This window comes from Poecilia reticulata, chromosome 4 (assembly GCF_904066995.2).
Source record: "Poecilia reticulata chromosome 4, P_reticulata-male-v2, whole genome shotgun sequence".
Taxonomy (NCBI): domain Eukaryota; kingdom Metazoa; phylum Chordata; class Actinopteri; order Cyprinodontiformes; family Poeciliidae; genus Poecilia; species Poecilia reticulata.
Genome location: NC_088833.1, coordinates 11,882,107 through 11,899,141, shown reverse-complemented (window position 1 = coordinate 11,899,141; position 17,035 = coordinate 11,882,107). Strand labels below are relative to the sequence as shown.

Here is a 17,035-nt window from a genome sequence, read left to right as displayed (position 1 = left end):
AATTGTTTAACTGATATTTTAAATTTTCTTTACATATTTGGTCTATCAACTTTACACATATTTCAGTTTTCCTTAGACTTTTATATAAAGTCTTTTAGAGGATTTTATTAGAGCACTATTTTGCAATTTTTAATTAGATGCTAAATAAAATAATATTCTTACATTTTTTGTAAGAAATTCTCAGTTTTCTCATATCCTAAACCAACCAAAAACAAATAAAAACACATATGAAAACAAAAACCAGTTTATTTTACTCAACTATTCAGAGTTTATCCATCTGTGATAAACCTCAGTGCTCTGATGTTAAAAACTATTTACAGCCTAAAGCCATGGTTTGTTGTCCAATATCAATTTATTCCCTCGTTTTGACAAATGACATCAAGTTACAAACACATGCTCTTATATTACCTTTCAATATCAGTCTGCCCTCTTTACTTTGTTTTTAGGGCAAAGTTGACAGTTAAGAAGATTTCTGACAAGTTAATAACAAAAAGCTTGTCCTCCTAATTCATATGATTGACAGAAAATTTGTTCAACTGGATATATTCTTATGTCTGAGTTGAAGAATTTATATTATGTCAAATACTTACACAGTTGTTGTGATGAATAAATCAAACAAAAACTTGAAACAAGTAGCATATTTTATTCACAATGTATTCTATTGTACAAGATACAACAACAGCAGAAGTAATCAGGAGGCTCAAGTTGCTGCTCAGAGGTACGGCTCATCTGTGGACAGTGGTGGGGGTTCATAAACAGTCCCAGGCGTCACGGGAGCCTTTGTTGTCTTAGCAACATCACTAAAACATATCAAACATCGTTAAGAAAACATTAGAAATTGACACATGAAAAGTAAATTACCTCTTTGAAAAGGTATTGTCTTAAAGAAAGATGGATTACTTTAACACTGGTGGAGTTTATATTTACATGCTCAAAAAGTCAAGACAATTTCATTTTACCTCCCAGCTGTAAGAGTCTTCTGTGAAGACATCACGACCGTGGCGGGTACCGACTCTCTGCGGCCGTCTCGGCTGTAATAATAGTTGTTGGCAAACCTGTGGCTCGGGCCTACGGGCAGCTTAGGTGGTGGCTGTGTCCTTATAAAACATGGAAAGACATCAGTAATGCCGCCTTCAAAGATTTTACTGCATTGAATCTGCGTGGAACTTCAAATCAGCTTTTAATAATTTTTCTTAATCTACAGAAAATAAGTGTGTCTAATCTGTGGGCAGGGCTTTTGTACACTTTCAATTATTTTAAAGTTACATTTCTTTTTTCAATGTAGTAAAGACCCAATCGGTAAACCATGAATGGCAGGACGGTGTGCGTGATTTGTACCTTGACTGTATGTGGCAATCTGGAGCTAATAGATGCTAAATGGTAATATTTTCAAATCGTTACATTTGATCGATTCATGTCTTAAGAGTGCAGAAATTTAGGTTAAGTAATTCCAAATTGTCTGCATATAGTGGCTACATGTTCACTGACTAACATGTAAGTAGTTAGTGTAACAACAAATTACAAATTTGGAAGCACCGAGATCTGAGGTTTGCACATGTTCTTTGTATGAAATCATAACCTTAAACAATGGCAAACATGCACACACTATGGAAACCAGAAACAAATTTGGGTGCAATTTAAAAAACCCTTAAATCTATGCTAAAAGAGGATGTGGCTGTGACAACCTATCTGGCAAGACATGTTTGTTTCCTGCTACTTCTAGATGTGTCTCTTGTCCAACACATCTGAATCGAATAACTGCTTTGTATCCTAAAAATCCAGGTGGCAATGTCTTCATAATTCAATCCAGGTGTGTTTACGTAGAAGGTGCAGGACACCCGGTCCTGGAGGATGACAGCTTCCTCCAGGCTATCTACCATGCAATGGTAGCTGCAGGTGTTGTCAAAATTAAGGTCTTCTTTTCAATTAAATTCTGCTTTTTTAGAGGGCAAAAAAGCTCCACATTTCACAGCATGGTGGGTTAAACGTTACCTCTTTGCTATCTCCTCGTAACGCAGCTGCAGCTTGGATTGCAGGTCATGCTGGGAAATAAAAAAGTGAAGGTTTAATTAGTGCAAACGTTGCATTTCAATCAAATCTACATAGTTTACTTCTCATTGACACTGTTCAACATTAGTTGACAGAACCGCTGCCTAGCTAAGCTAACCGCCAGGATTTATCATCACCAGGACGCCATTTAATAAATTAAGTCCCAGATTATCAAAGTTTATTTTAGCTCCATGACTATAACTTTATTTCTTACCCCAGCCAGTAAATTTCGAAGCCTCTGGATGATTTTAGTAGCAGTAGCCATGCTAGCTGTTGTTGTGAAGGACACGAAGCTTCTTCTGTGGTGTCACAGAGCTTCTCAGCACAGCAGTGACACCCACCGGCCACATAGAACTGCTGGATTTAAAAGAGAAGCGCAATACAACGTTTTACCTCTTGTTAGAGTCATCAAAGGGTCTTTTTAAATAAAAACAGTGCCTGTTTTACGCTTAAGGACTCACAATTTGATGTAATTTTAAAATGTATGTGTTACTTCACCTTTTGTCATAGAACAAAATCCTGTCATCTGCAGAAGCACTCAGATGATACAGTTGTTGGGAATAAGAGATGGACAAGTACAAAGAGCTGGTGGACCACTTTAAGAAATGGGGGGATGGCTGTAGAAGATATTCTTTCATAACACATTACAGACAGCCCTGTGTATGCTCTACATGATGACATAATACTATGTCTTTAGTCAGAGGCTTTGTCAGATTTGCTCTAATACTGACCACAACAGGAGAACCTTCTTGCCCACATCCATATCTACAGCTCTTTAAAGATCATATACAGAGTAATTTACTCAAGTTATGTTTATTTTCCCTTTTGAACTAATGACCTATTTTGGAACCAAAAATGAACTGATACAGTAACAGGGATATAGTTTTAAAAGTAATCTAAAAATCTTTGGAAACCTAATTATTTTCTTTACTTTGAGCATACTTCAGCAAATTTTACACATTTATCACGTTCGTGAACATAAAGTAAGATCTGCAAGTACAGAACATTTGCTTTAATTTCTTGAATCCACTTTCTCATAATGCCAAATTTTATTTCATGAACCTTACTGCTCTGCAATAGATAAACAAATACCCAATAAACAGAAGCCTATTGCAACATCATCCAGAGTTTGACTGAAAACCTGGTTTCAACAAATCAAAAGGCAAGAAAACAAAGGTGTCAAAGAGAAATACAAAGTTTATTCTTTGCACAAGAAAACACAGTACAGGGCAGCAACGCCGGTATACCATGCAGTCAAGTATTACAGCTGTGTGCTTGTCTCATGCAGCATGCACTGAACGGAGGAGTCCACAGGAGAACACGTGCACATGTACAACAGCTTATTAAACCTGCCGGTTTGTTCATTGAGAGCTTTTTAAAAAGCAGCCGACTTTGAATCTGCTGATCTTCAGTGGCCTTAAGGGCAGCTGCATTAAACTTTCAGTAGGTGGGAGATCAGCACAGTGATGATGCATATAAAAACATGTGATGGAAATCTTCACTAAAAATAATTAAAATTTCACAACTTCAATGAATGAACTCATTTTGTTACACCGTCTTATAAGATTAAAACATTACCTTCCCTCTGAGCTAATCATCACGTGACAAAACCGGGTTTAGTGCTTACTTGGCCTCTGTAGGTGCACAACTCTAGTGGTCTGAACTACATTTCCCTTCGCCACCTCCACTGTGCTTCTTATATGAATTCTCAAAAATGAGGCAGCAGCAAAAAAAAAAAAAAAAAAAGATGATCTTTCTACTTATGTGGACGTAAACATACAAAAACAGTTCAGTACCAAATTACTCCCTAGGAACAAATAACTTCAATAGAAAAACAGATATGCAACTTCTGTATTTTTCTTACATGGTATCAAAGAGGATAGTCTCATCAAATACAGCCATGTGATATAAAGTATTCATACAGTACATCGCATGTTTGTTTGTTGTAAACAATTCAGTCGGACTGCAGAAAGAACTGAGCCATAAAGTGATCACTCCACTTCAGTAACAACAGCAATATGCAAGATTTTCACCAGGTTTGAGGATCTAAAGGGGGAGAAAAAGGGGGCTTGATTGACTCATCAACAATTAACGGATAACAAATCAGTACAAACCAGAACCACCAAGAGAAAAATAGGACAACCCCAAAACTCTCTACAGAAAATATGTCAAATGTAACCAAACAAGTTGAATCCTGTTTCCTCAATTTGTCATTGTCCCTGTGCGTACACTAATACCGCCTCCAACACATTTGGAGATGCACAAAAGCTTCAATATCAAAATATACATCAATATTTGTACAAAAACAAAGACACGGAACAGCTTTAGTTCAAAGAGCTCCAGGACTTGGATTCGCTGAAAACGTGTCTCTCTGCTGATTCCCAGCCGCCTTTCACATTTAGTTACAAAACGTAAGTCAAAATAGTGCACTTTCCCCCGTCTGATGTAAACACCACTACACAATAAAGAACGTAGAACAGGTCAATGATGCTTGGTCTCTCTCACAACACAGAAGAAAGATAACAAGTAAACAATGTGGGTTATTTGATTGAGATGGCAGGTAAAAATGTCATAAGATAAACACAACGAGGATTTAAATAAGCAAAAAAAAAAACAATCCTGTTTTCTTTAAAACTCTTCCAGTTTGGCCGCTCGGCAGGTTGGAGCAAGACGTCGCAGCGTGACACAAAGCAATGTCGCACTTGGAAAAGCCGCAATATCCACAACTTCATGATTGTCCTATTTGAAGATCGGGATGCCAGTGGGGAAGAGTTGCTTTAAAAAAGCTTCATGTGAAGTTGTTGGTTGTAGCATCAGAAATATGGCTTAGGAGGACGGTGCGCTGATATCGTGGCACTTCAAACTCTTCGGATATTTTAGTCTTCGCAACAGATTGCACTTCAAAGTTTCACCCAGATGGGAGTCTCAGTGGGATTTGAGACACTGCTCTGCTCTGATTGGTTGAATGTGAATGAAAAAAAAAATGCAGAGCTTGGCAAGAAACACTAATAATCAATTTTTAAAAAAAAATAAAACGCTGTAAAGCCACAAAACGCAGAGGCCAAGCAACAAAGTCCAAGAATGTTGCCTTCTGTGGCTGAAATTATGAATAATTCATGTACCTCGCAGTTTGAGTAAAAGACTAATAGTCATCAGTACATCTAAAGCTGCCCTGCCAGACACTCAGAGGGGAAAAAAAACTAATCCTAATTTCTATAAAGACTTATCACTCCATTTGGTCCTACAATTATCCAGCATTACCTCGATACCACCACAATTTCATTAAAAAATAGACATTTTTAGAAAACAAAAATCCATTCAAGAAACATAAAAGCACATTTTATGGATACAAAAAGCTTTAACCTTGGCTGTTCAGACGATGAGAACCTTTCCTCGTCACTCTTCTTCTTACAAACATAATAAATACAACCAGAAAGTCTGCAAATTTTTCCCATACAAAATTCAAGTAGGAGCTTCTTCCGTGTGTTTAGTTCATTTGGGTTTAAGCGGAAACAGCTCGGCTTCCTTCAAAGTTCCCCGTAAAGCGTCACTTTATGGGGTTTTCTTTTTGCCGGGTTTCCTCACGGCTCACTGCGCTCTGAGCCTGATGAGCTGAGGAAGCGTCTCTCGCTGACTGAGACTGATCAGACGCAGGACGCTCCGATTGTTGCTGCTGGGACGGAGCGATCTCCTCCTCGGGGTCTTCATTTCCATCCTCTCCGTCTGAGCAGGGCTCCCACTCATCCTGCTCCTCGCTCTCTGTTGAACCCTGCACAGCGATCTGAGGGACCAGGGTGAACCTCCTGACCACTGGCACTTCCAGCTCTACTTCCTCTCTGCTTTGCGGCCGACTTGACGTCCACGTCATCCTGTGCTTCTGCTGCTGCAGGGGTCTTGTTTGGAGTCCTGAAGATGTGGCGATTCCTGTCGCCAAGCAGCTGCTGCTGCTTTTCTCCTCGGGCTCGTCGAAGCTCACCTCCTGCACCGCCTCCTGCTTTTTGAAGGAGTCCCGACGCTCAGACAGGTTGAGTTTGCGCATCACGACCAGCTGCTCCATTCTTTGGCTGCCCCCGTAGGCTCCCAGTCTGCTGTGGTCTGCTCCAACGTAAAAGCTTCCACACGCCCCCTCTACCTCAGAGTCGCCCAGCAGGTCACCTTCGCAATAAAACGGCACCTCCAGCGTGTGCCTGCGGGGGGCGTACGACTTCTTATCGGCGTGGTACATGCCAGACAGTTTTTCCGCTGACTGCACCCGCTTGAGTAACGGGGAGCGAGGGGGCTCTGCGCTGCGGGGCCGGACGACGTGCCGGACGATGGTGGGGGGCGATAAGGTTTTACCGTGATAGGTGTGGAGAGTTTTGGCAAAGCCCGGCAGAGGGGACGGCGAGCGCTGTGGGGACAGAGGCTGGTTGGAGGACGAGGAAGAGTTGCAGGCCAGAGGAGAGGGTGGGATGTTGCTGGTGGACTTCCGACGGCCCACCTTGGTGAAGCGTTGCGTGCTGAGCTTGGAGCCAAGACCGTGCAGAGAGTTGGGCCGAATGTGTGTAGCAGGAGAACTGGGAGAACTGGAGCAAGGAGACGTACTCTGGGGAGAGTTGTCTGAAAAGGAAGGAGAAGACAATAATCAAAAAATAAACAAAAAAATATATGAAAATATTATGCAAAAACCATGAATAATAACTCCCTAAATACAGAGGTGGGTAGAGTATCCAAGTAAGAGGAGAACTACTTTAGCTTATATTTACTCAAGTAAAAAGTAGCTGTACAAGTAATTACTCAACTACAAGTAAAAATGTATTTTGGTAAAATGTTTACTCAAGTATTGAGTAACTGATCAAAACATCAATAATTTGATATTTGAAAATAACATCAAACAAACCAAAATGTAAAGTTATGTTAAAATTTTGACATTTTCAAGATGAAAATAAAAATAAATCATACAGGTGACATAATTACAAAATAACAAAAAAAGAAATTTATCCAAATCAGTTTATTTCAACATAAACTTATAAAACTAACAAAAACTGCAGGTGTGTGTTTCTGATGAATATTTGTCTTCATTCAGAGAAGTTACTCACAGTGAGCAGAACTTTTACTCAAGTAAGAGTAGTGAGACCTCATAATAATATTACACAAGTTAAAATACTCTTAAATGTAATTTTTTTTAAAAATGTTACTCAAGTAAATGTAACTTGCTACTCTCCAACTCTGCCTAAATCCACCAGAACTTTAGGCCGTCTGTATGGTTGCCTCACCGCAGCCCTGATGATCTGGTGCTGGGCTCCTGCAGGGTGTAGAGGGGCCGGGGGACAAGCTGTGTGTCGGGGAGCCTGGGAGGCTCTCACTGGAGGACACGGAGTGATGAAGACCTGAGGAGAAGCTGCGGCTGCTGTGCATCACCGTGCTCTGCTTGGACAGCTTCTTTAGGATGGTCCGTCGTCTAAAAAGCAGAACAGGAGCAAATATGACTGGAAGAAATTTACCCAAAGATTTCAATTGGCCTTTTCCTCCATTTTTCAACACTTAAAGTCTGGAGAATACGGTATATCAAGAAGTCACAGTTTTTTTTCCACAGTTCAAATGTTCCAGTGCCTTATGCTTTTTCCTCTTCACGATACTTTTCTTTTTTTGACTAATATGACTTATACTGTGGAAAATACAGTAAGTAAAGAGACTCTTGGAACCATTTCACATTTTGTTACAATAAATACTTCAGGGCGTTATGTTTTTGGATTTTATGTGAGAAGTCAACACAAAGATGTACATACTTTTAAAATGGAAGGTCGCAGAGTCTTACATTTTTTAAAATGAAAAATCTACTTTGTGTTGGTATATTACACAAAACGTCAATACATTGCAGTTTGTGCTTGTAATGTTGCAAAACCTGAAAAAAAAAGTTGTAGATGATAAACTTTACTATCAGTCGAACACTAGGTGGAGACGTTGCTGTCCTTTACAAGCCTGATAAAGTAAACAAATGATGATGACTAGGGCTGCAGAGCTTAGCTCTTTACCTGTCGTAATTATCTCTTTTTCTGCTCTTCTTGCTGCGTCGGGCCATCTTGCCTTTGTGTTTGGTCTTCCTGGCTGGACCCACTTTGATTGATGTGTTCTCCAAGGCTATGGTCTGCAGAGCCACTTTGTTGCCACTCTGCACATTTCACAAGAATAAAGGTATTAAAGCAACTTTCAATAAAAAAACAAAAGGTCAACTCAACATCGACAAAACAGGCAACTGTACCTTCAGCAGCAGCTCTATCAACTCTGGGTGGACCAGGCCCTGCACAGACTCTCCGTTCACGTGGGTGATGAGGTCTCCGGTGCAGAGACCTGCCTGGTGAGCCGGGCTGCCCTCCTCCACACTCTGTTTAAACAACCAGCAGAGGAGTTTTATTTCAGCATTACATAATTGCCTCTTTAAGGTTGACATCATCCAAAACCAGCAGAAACAGAAGAACCCACCGACACCATGTGATGGACAGTGTAGACGTCGCTGTCGCCCATGTAGACCCGGATGGCCTGCAGGGTGAAGCCGTACTTCTTCCCCGACGTGTAGATAACAATCGGAGGCTTTAGGCTGGCGGGGCTGAAGGAGAAGTCTCTGTTAGGCGACGAGTCACGAGACGAGGGGTTGGAAGACAGCGAACGTGGAGAAATGGGACTGGGCTGGAGGCCGCTTGGTGAGTCATCTGAAACAAACATTAAAATATAGTAGGATATTAGTCTCTCCTTTATTATTCCAAGTTCTAAATCTCAGCTTGGTGATCCCCTCCTCTGCTTCTCAGTTGTTTGCTTTACTATGTTTAAAATCTCAGAAAATGAAACTGCTGAGATTATCCTTTGCTCTGCTGGATCACCTGCAGTGATGATGAGGGACAGGGCTGAGACAGACGCTGACTTGGGAACCTTTCCTCCACAGGGAAGCCTCTGTCTGTCTGGTGTCTCCAGCTGGTTGCCGAAGCGACGGGGGCAGGCTGGGTCCTTGGGGGACGAGTGTTTGGCTCCAGTGCTGTTGCTGCGAATCCGGATCCTCCGGAGGTTTGACACCACCACTTCAGCTGCAGATGACAAACATAGAGAGTAAATAACATTCCCACTGTTTACGATGCAACTAAGGCAACATTCTCACAGCAGATCTTGATGCTTTATTGTGATTTTTTTTTCTCTGAAATCCTAATTTTTTTTCGTATTGGTCTTGTATACTACTAATAAAAGCGACCACATCTGTGCTGTTTACAACCCCAAAGTGATATGCAGAAGAAGAATGTAGAAGTCACACAGCAGCGAACTGTTTATGGCAGTACAAAAGGATTGCCGCTATCTTAAGATTAATTTTAAGTTGCTGAGCAATGGAGCCACTATTATCACCATAAGACCATAAAAACACAAAGGGAACTAATAAAAACAAATGACCAGTGGAGCATTAACTGGAACTTCTTAAGAGAAGAACCACGAGTGGTGGGATTGTGATGTGATGCGCTTCACGGACAGAATTTTTTCAAAATTATAATTTTCAGCCCTTGTTTATGTCTGGATATGCCACATTGAGCTTCTTTTGGTGCAGAATTAAGATGCATGTCTCACATCAATGACGCAAAAGCTTTGAAAACAATTGGATACGTGTCTGATTTAGTACCACATATGGAAGTGGCACAAATCTGGGCTACATTTGCCTGCTTTGTGAATGTAGCCTAATTGTGAATGAAGATGTGTAAGGTCAGGGTGTACCTTCATCGTCGGTGGAGAGGGCGAAGCGGGGCATTGTCTCCAGGCTGTGGGTGCTGCTCATCACCAGGGGACTCGCGCTCCTTTCAGACTGTGAGGAACTGGAGGACGCCCGAGGGCGAAGGCTGCAAAAAGCCAAACAGTGGATTTATTGGAAATATCTTCTGGTAGAAGATCAAGCTATCAAGTCAACACACACAAGAACTCCAAAGTTTATCATCCGTTTCCTCAAATATCTGCTTAGAAGCCCTAAAAAAATGAATCACAACACAAATGTTTACAACTGCTCACCTGGCCATGCGTGCAGAGTGCCTGTTATCCAAACAGCCGTCTGCTGGGCTCAGGGACAGATTCAGCCCCCCTGCATCGCCACGGTCCTCCTTCTCTTCGCTGTGGCTGCGGTCTGAAGAGAAGCTCAGGTTGGATGGTGTTGCCAGATGTTCTGTGCTGCTGTAAACCTTGAGAGAGAAATAGCACAATGGGGGGATCAGGAATTACTGTACAATCAGCAGTAACACCAACCTTACTATTTTGAATCCATTGTGTATTTTTTGAAACAAACAACCTTTTCAACAGTTTGTTTTTTATGTTGGACGTAGCGGTTTTTACCTTACTGAAACGATGAGACCAGGAGGAAAACTGCCTGATTTCCAAAGATGACTCTTCATCATTAGTTTCTTCATCTTCATCAGACGCCAAATGATGGTAGCGATCAGAACGAGCTTCACACAAAAAGAGAAGAAGCTAAGAGCTACAGGAGCATGAACTGCACACAAAAAGCATGGTGGAGTCTAAATACAAAACACAATATATAGAACTAATTATTTGGACTCGTACTTCTTTGTAAACAAATTTCAAAAAGCTGACAGTTTCATCTTCAAATTTCAAATTAAAATGTTCACTAATCTGCTTATTAAGTATAGTAGAAGGCTGAACAAGGAGCTGTTACTTTTGTTTTTCAGCACTTGTGTGGCTTTTTACCTTATGGCTAAAGTCAAATGTTCAAAAAACAAACAACAAAAAGACAACAACCGTTACTGTAACTGACTAGCTGGGTATGTTTCAGATGGGGACAAAAACCTTGTATGTTATTGACAAGCAAGGTTCACATATTAAGATATAAAACATGCTTAGCTTTAAACTACTGTGTGACTCTGGTTTATTTGCAGGTTAACAAAAAGAAGAAGCCAATGCAGGACTGGGCAGTGTGTGTCTGTGTGGGTGTTTAGATGCTAACGGTCAGAAATCTTCTGGGAGCAAGGTTAGGAAAACAGCCCTGTCCACTGCTATGTTGTGCTTTGCAGCACAGGTTCTTAACTGGAGCTTACTGTCAAAGTAGCTGGTGTCATCTTCTGCTTCCAGCTGAGGAATGAACTCTGCTTTTTGTCTGAGGAGTCCATTCCAGTCCAAACCCACAAAGAAAGGATGCTGCTTGACCTCTGAGGCGCCACCTGCATCCACAAGGCACTCAGTTTCAAGCTTCAATCAAACAATAGTTCAAGTTCAGGGCTCCTATAGCTCTCTATAAATACGTTTTCAAATGAATTACAATCTAAGTGAGTTTTAATCAACTCGTTAGGCTGTTTTTTTAATGAACTGTACCCGTTCCCAGTCGTTCTAAAGGGCTCTGCCACAGTAGGCGGGTGATTAGGTCCTGAGCATCAGCAGGTAAGGCATCGTCTCCCTCTGGCCAAATGATTTCATCTGAGAATGAAATAAACACATTTAACCAATTGATTAAATGATCTTTAACATTTTTCTAAAAAAATAACACTTGGATCATCTGCATTGATTTGATTTGATCAAATTTGATTGACTTCAATGTGAGTAGCTAGAATTTTGGCTGCAGGGTTCAGACATTTTTCCCATAAAAATATCTGGTTTCAAATGTAAATAACCGTTTCCAAATTTAGGTTTTTAATCAAATGTTAGATTGCACTTTATTACAAAATTGTGCAGTTTGAATGTCAAGTACTACTTTCAAGGACTTAATACAGAAATCAGGCACTCTCTGAACCTTGAAAACATTTAATTGAAATCTGAGACTTTTCAAGGATTTCAAGCACCAGTACGAACCCGGTGTTTGAAGGTGGACCCAGACATATTGCCACCAGTTCTGTGAGCACAACAGCGGTTTTTAACAGGTTCTGACATGAATGTAATTACCAACCGGACAATTACGTTACAGCAAGAAGAAAATGCATGAATGAATTTGTGCTGAATATATTTTCACATCAACACTCACCGCTGACGACCTGCCCAAAAAGCTCTTCGGGTGTGTCTCCAAAAAACGGAACACAGCCAACCAGGAACTCGTACAGGATGATCCCCATCGCCCACCAGTCCACCGGCTTTCCGTAGCCCTGTCTGAGGATCACCTCTGGAGCGATGTACTCGGGAGTGCCGCACACCTGCATGAGCAGACAAACAGAGATCACTTCTGTCATTCCTTGTTAAGCTGTTGGTTTGTCTTCCATCTGAATCTTTTTTACCTGTTTGTCAACAAATTCCCTCGTGTCTTTTTCTATGTGACCCTCATACAGGTTGGTGGTCATGTTCATCAAGCCGATTTTAGACAGTCCAAAGTCGGTTAACTTAATGTGACCCATGGATGTGATCAACAAACTGGAAGGTGGAAAAAGAGAAAAGAAAAAACATGAAGTACAAACAAGTCGTCATTCCAAATTCTGATTTGATAAAAGGAAAAAAAAGGAAGGGAATCTTGGTTTCTGATGTACACAATGATAGAATAGTGTTAATTTAGCAACAGCGAAACAGTTTCTCACTTGTCAGGCTTAAGATCTCGGTGCACAATGCCATAGTTGTGAAGGTACTCAAGTGCCAGGACTGTCTCAGCAAAGTACATTCTTGACATTTCTACAGGCAGGGGGCCCATATTCTTCAGCAAGTTGGCACAATCTCCACCTAAAAAACACAGACAACAATAAAAATAATGATTGTCTAACAATTTCCTATTTCATACAAGATGAAACCCAATTGCTAGACTACAGGATTCTTCATCTTTGCATTTCTTGTGGAAATGTTAGGTACCCCCCCCAAAAAAGTATATGTGCTTTACCAACCCAGTTCAGATTTAGCCAAATGTTTTTAAGTGTAAAAGTTAAGCCTTAGAGGCGAACTTGCTGAAGTTTACCTTCTACGTACTCCATGACCATGCAGAGGTGGCGCCGTGTCTCAAAAGAGCAGAACATGGAGACAACGAAGGGGTTCTCAGCAAAAGTCAGGATGTCCCGCTCCACAAACGCCTGCTGGATCTGGTTCCTCAGCACTAGGTTCTGGCGGTTTATCTTCTTCATGGCAAAGCGCTGCCGTGTCTCTTTGTGGCGGACCAAATACACCGCCCTGTTTAAATAAAAGAATAATGCTCACAATATGAAGAAGTGGAGGGACGGTTTGCTCAGGTCAAACTTCTTACCCATAAGCTCCATTACTGATGAGTTTGATGGTCTCAAAATCCCTCTCTAGAGGTTTCCTTCGGGTTGGAGTTAGTGTCTGCGGGGCTTTATTCTGGACAAATTAAAGAGGAGAGGAATGTTTGTAGCATCCTGGCTGCATGTAAAAGAAGTAAAGTACAGAGTGGGAGGCTTATAGTGAATATCAGCTATTTGCAAGAAGTTTGAGATTTTGGCTTGAACTCCTCAGCTTTCATTCAAAAAAAAAAAGGTTAGATGTGGTGGGAGAATAGTCCAACCTTTCAAAACGTGCTCTTGGCGGCTCGGCGCCAAATACTACAACACATCTGCAAATAAAAAGTTGTGACACTATAAGACTGTACTGGTAGTTTTATACACATTATAAAACTACTGGTCACAGTTTTATGGCTAATTCAGTTCACATTTGTGCAAAGTGGTGTGTAAGCCACACTGACATCGCTAATGAGATAAGAAATTAAAACTCATTTAAATGTTTATGGTGCCCTTTCGAGATTGAAAAAAACCACTAAACTGAAGGAAACAGATTCTCCAGAACAAGTGTAAACAAATTTAAGAGAAGTATGTTTAGAGTTTATTGAGTCGTTTACTTCCTTATATCAAACGCTGAAGACTTACCTCTACAGCAGGCTCTGGCTCGACTGACACTGAAGGACTGGCGTCATGTTCAAGCTGCACCATGTCTGTGCAAACCAGAATGAGATTGATTACTAGCACACAAAATATCCTCATCTACCATTTCATTGTCCCAAGGAGTTTTCTCATAAATCTGATACTCCTATCTGAGCTTTATCGTGTTTAGCTGTAGATGCCTAAAGCCCTCAGCAGAATTACATTAGAAAGTTTTATCAGCCTAAAGGGATTTCCTGAAGAGCAGCCTGAATTAAAAAGATAAGTTTTCCTTCATCAAGAGCTTCAACTGCTGCAGAATCAAGGTCAAATTAAATCACCCCACAATAAAAGAGGTGACTATAACTTGTGGGAAAAAAAACCACAAAAACTTTCTTTCAGGAGGCAAAATTCTTTCACCGTAAATTAACCAACAAAAAAAGGGCTTTAATTACTTTAACACAACCGTGATTACGTAAGAGCATAAATACTCACAGTGCTTTAAGCCCATCAATAAAATTAACCACATTAATATGCAAATATATGCAGCAAGGAACTGCAAGCCATTATCAGATCTTCTATTCCATATGGATGAAGTATGAGGATGAATTCTCCTCTGCATACTGCTGTTAAGTTAATACGTTGAGAGGAGACTAGGTGTTTCATCCTAATTAAGCTAATTATCCATTAAATTAGCACAGATTATATTTTTTTCTATAGAAACACATCTATCTCAATGAGTGTTGCATTTCTTAATATCTGAACCTTATTAGCTTTAAGTGTCAGGGAGTAATGGCGATGGCTAAGGAATTATTTAAATGCAAATTTATGCAGCCTTATAATCAGATCATCCTCTCCATATGGAATACCCGTGGTGTAAGCATGAATTTCTTACCATGTATAAGTGATCATAAGAAGTGTTAAGAGAACCGAAATAAGGGGCTCTGCGGTGACCAACGCTGTTAATGAAGTATCTGTGATTTTCCCATATATATACTGAAATAACATTAGAAATCTCACATGGAAAACCTCATCTCCAGGGCAGGTAACAAAACTGATCCGAAAATGTTGATTTTGTGCTACTGGAATCATGCATGTGAGCCACACAGTAAAAAAAAAACGGCTTTAATTTACCTTCCAGCAGGTCTCGGGTCAGACCCAGCTGGCTGATGATGTACCGTGGGATGTCTGTCTTGATCCCCTGGCCCACTTTGGCGTGACCCTCTGCTGCCTCAAGCAGGTGATAAAACTCTTCTGGGTCAAACTCCTGTCAGCAGCATCAAAGAGTAATGAAAGAGGAGAGTTTGAGGCTGGGCTCCTGTCAGTGTGTGTGGCTTGTAACGCACTCGAAGGTCTTAAGCAGCACCTCAAGTCTAGTTTCTGCTGATTTATTACTTCTAATAAAACTCCATATCCAAATATTTGACAAAATCAAATATTTTTAGATGAGACTAGTGTATTGTTTAGAGCAAAGCCCTGTTTTAAGGATCCAATTGCAGCTTTCTTGCACTTGAGTTATAACAATGAATTCATTTAGAGAACTTCTGCAGAAATGAAAGCCAGAATATTTCAGTCATATGTCAAGGAGGGATCCAGAGCTAGAAGAGATTTAATAATCTTATGTTCAATTAGGAAGAGCTTTTCTTCTTCCGCAGCTTACCAGGCATTCGAGGAGACGAGCCGGCCGAGAGATTATGATGAGGATCTTCCGCACCAGCTGGGTGATGACGGTCACCTCCTCGCTTTCAGAGCGTTCGAAGGCCTGGGAAAGTGTGGAACAGAAAGAGGAAAATTTTACACATCATAGCGTCAAATAACTTGTCGGTACTCTTTTATGTTTTAACTCAACTTGTTATTCCAAAAATGAAGAGATGCAGTGCTAACTGTAATAAATATAAACTATATTATGAAAAAACTAAAAATGTCAAAGATTCAGACGAAGGAAGACGACTTTTAGTAATCTGTAAAAAACCCCACACACAAACAGTCATGTTTTACAAGAGGGTAATGTAAACACATAAAGTAGTGTTTACGTCACACAAATGGAAAAATATATGCTGCTGAGTAGGTTCCTGATATCACAGACTGGAAAGTAGGAAAGAGTTTGTTAGTTCTGTCCCAGTTGCTGACTAGGCCAGGAATCCTGCGTTAAAAATATGATTGTTTCAAGATGCCATCATAGTATTTACAACATTTATAACAAAAAATACATATAACATGATCTAATTGCTTTAACAGAAAACATGAAATTTATTATATTTCATATGTTACAAAGTAATATAGGAAATTATTTATTACAGTTGTAGTAGTTATACTACTACTACTACTACTGTAGTTGTACAGTGCTACAGTCGTAGCACTTATTTTTGCCATTTAAGCCTATTTAACTTAATAAATGGTCTAAAGCAAAAGGCAAATTCAGAATAAAAGCCTGCTAAAGTTACCATTTTAAGCCAATGTGCTCATTTCACAAAATTATTTACATTTATCCTGTTTCAGTGTATTTGTTCTTTAGATTAATTGAAGTAGCATAATCTACTGCAGTCAAGCTGACTAAACAACATGAAACTTGTTGCTTGCTAACTGCGGTCATAAAGCAGCTTTAGCTTAATTAGAGTTGACAAATGTTTAGTTTTCACACACCAATCGTAGTCCATGTTTTTCGCAACTGGATGCAGCTAAATCTGTCTTTGTTGTAAAGGAAGGGAAAAGAGCAGGAGCAGTCTGTCAGCCAGCTGGGAGGCAGTGTGCAGCAAAGTAGAAGAAGAAAATTTCAGTCACTCGGGCAGATTTCATCGAAAAGACATTAAGCCAGATGTATGATGGAAACCTTGATTTTTGCCATGGCTTCTGTTCTACTGCAGCAGAAATAGAGTAAGATTTCTTGATTTTTTTTTTCCATGTTTCTCGTTAACAAAAAAAAAAGAAGAAAAGAAAGTGGAAAAAGCTACAGCTGGGAACAAATATTAAGTCATGTTTGTGGAAGAGAGAACCTGTTCCACTGTATGGGAACAGACTTATCAATTCAGCTGGATGTACAAGTTGGCCATGCCCTATGCCTGCAACTATGTAAAAACACAGACGGGGAAATAAGCTGCTTTGACCACTGGTATTTTGCCAGCATAACAATATAAGTCACATTTAAATTACAAAGTTTTAAATTTTTTTATGTATATTTAATACTTTTGGATTATGCTTAA

General features: G+C 40.2%; 2 protein-coding genes across 5 annotated transcripts in view; both read right to left on the bottom strand.

Moving 5' to 3' along the window:
- Nucleotides 1–623: 623 nt before the first annotated feature.
- On the bottom strand, nt 624–2,418 carry ndufa7 (NADH:ubiquinone oxidoreductase subunit A7). Its single transcript, XM_008406758.2, has 4 exons — nt 2,264–2,418; nt 1,993–2,042; nt 960–1,097; nt 624–800 (listed from the first exon to the last, which is right to left on the bottom strand). Exons 1-4 carry the CDS (start codon nt 2,312–2,314, stop codon nt 713–715), a joined length of 327 nt encoding a protein of 108 aa, XP_008404980.2. The 5' UTR covers nt 2,315–2,418; the 3' UTR covers nt 624–712.
- An 810-nt stretch (nt 2,419–3,228) lies between these two features.
- The window catches only part of mast3b (microtubule associated serine/threonine kinase 3b), a 34,254-nt gene continuing 20,447 nt past the window's right edge, over nt 3,229–17,035 (bottom strand). For all 4 annotated transcript variants that reach the window (XM_081606215.1, XM_081606216.1, XM_008406757.3 and 1 more), the window contains 19 exons: nt 15,496–15,597; nt 14,970–15,102; nt 13,845–13,909; nt 13,211–13,302; nt 12,929–13,137; nt 12,561–12,699; nt 12,267–12,399; nt 12,020–12,185; nt 11,377–11,478; nt 11,103–11,225; nt 10,384–10,496; nt 10,066–10,232; nt 9,778–9,899; nt 8,907–9,107; nt 8,512–8,738; nt 8,291–8,413; nt 8,064–8,200; nt 7,305–7,489; nt 3,229–6,648 (listed from right to left, as the gene is read on the bottom strand). In XM_081606215.1, coding sequence (XP_081462341.1) covers nt 5,597–6,648; nt 7,305–7,489; nt 8,064–8,200; nt 8,291–8,413; nt 8,512–8,738; nt 8,907–9,107; nt 9,778–9,899; nt 10,066–10,232; nt 10,384–10,496; nt 11,103–11,225; nt 11,377–11,478; nt 12,020–12,185; nt 12,267–12,399; nt 12,561–12,699; nt 12,929–13,137; nt 13,211–13,302; nt 13,845–13,909; nt 14,970–15,102; nt 15,496–15,597 — 3,591 coding nt within the window. In that variant the 3' untranslated portion in view covers nt 3,229–5,596. The remainder of the gene's footprint in view (nt 6,649–7,304; nt 7,490–8,063; nt 8,201–8,290; nt 8,414–8,511; nt 8,739–8,906; nt 9,108–9,777; nt 9,900–10,065; nt 10,233–10,383; nt 10,497–11,102; nt 11,226–11,376; nt 11,479–12,019; nt 12,186–12,266; nt 12,400–12,560; nt 12,700–12,928; nt 13,138–13,210; nt 13,303–13,844; nt 13,910–14,969; nt 15,103–15,495; nt 15,598–17,035) is intronic.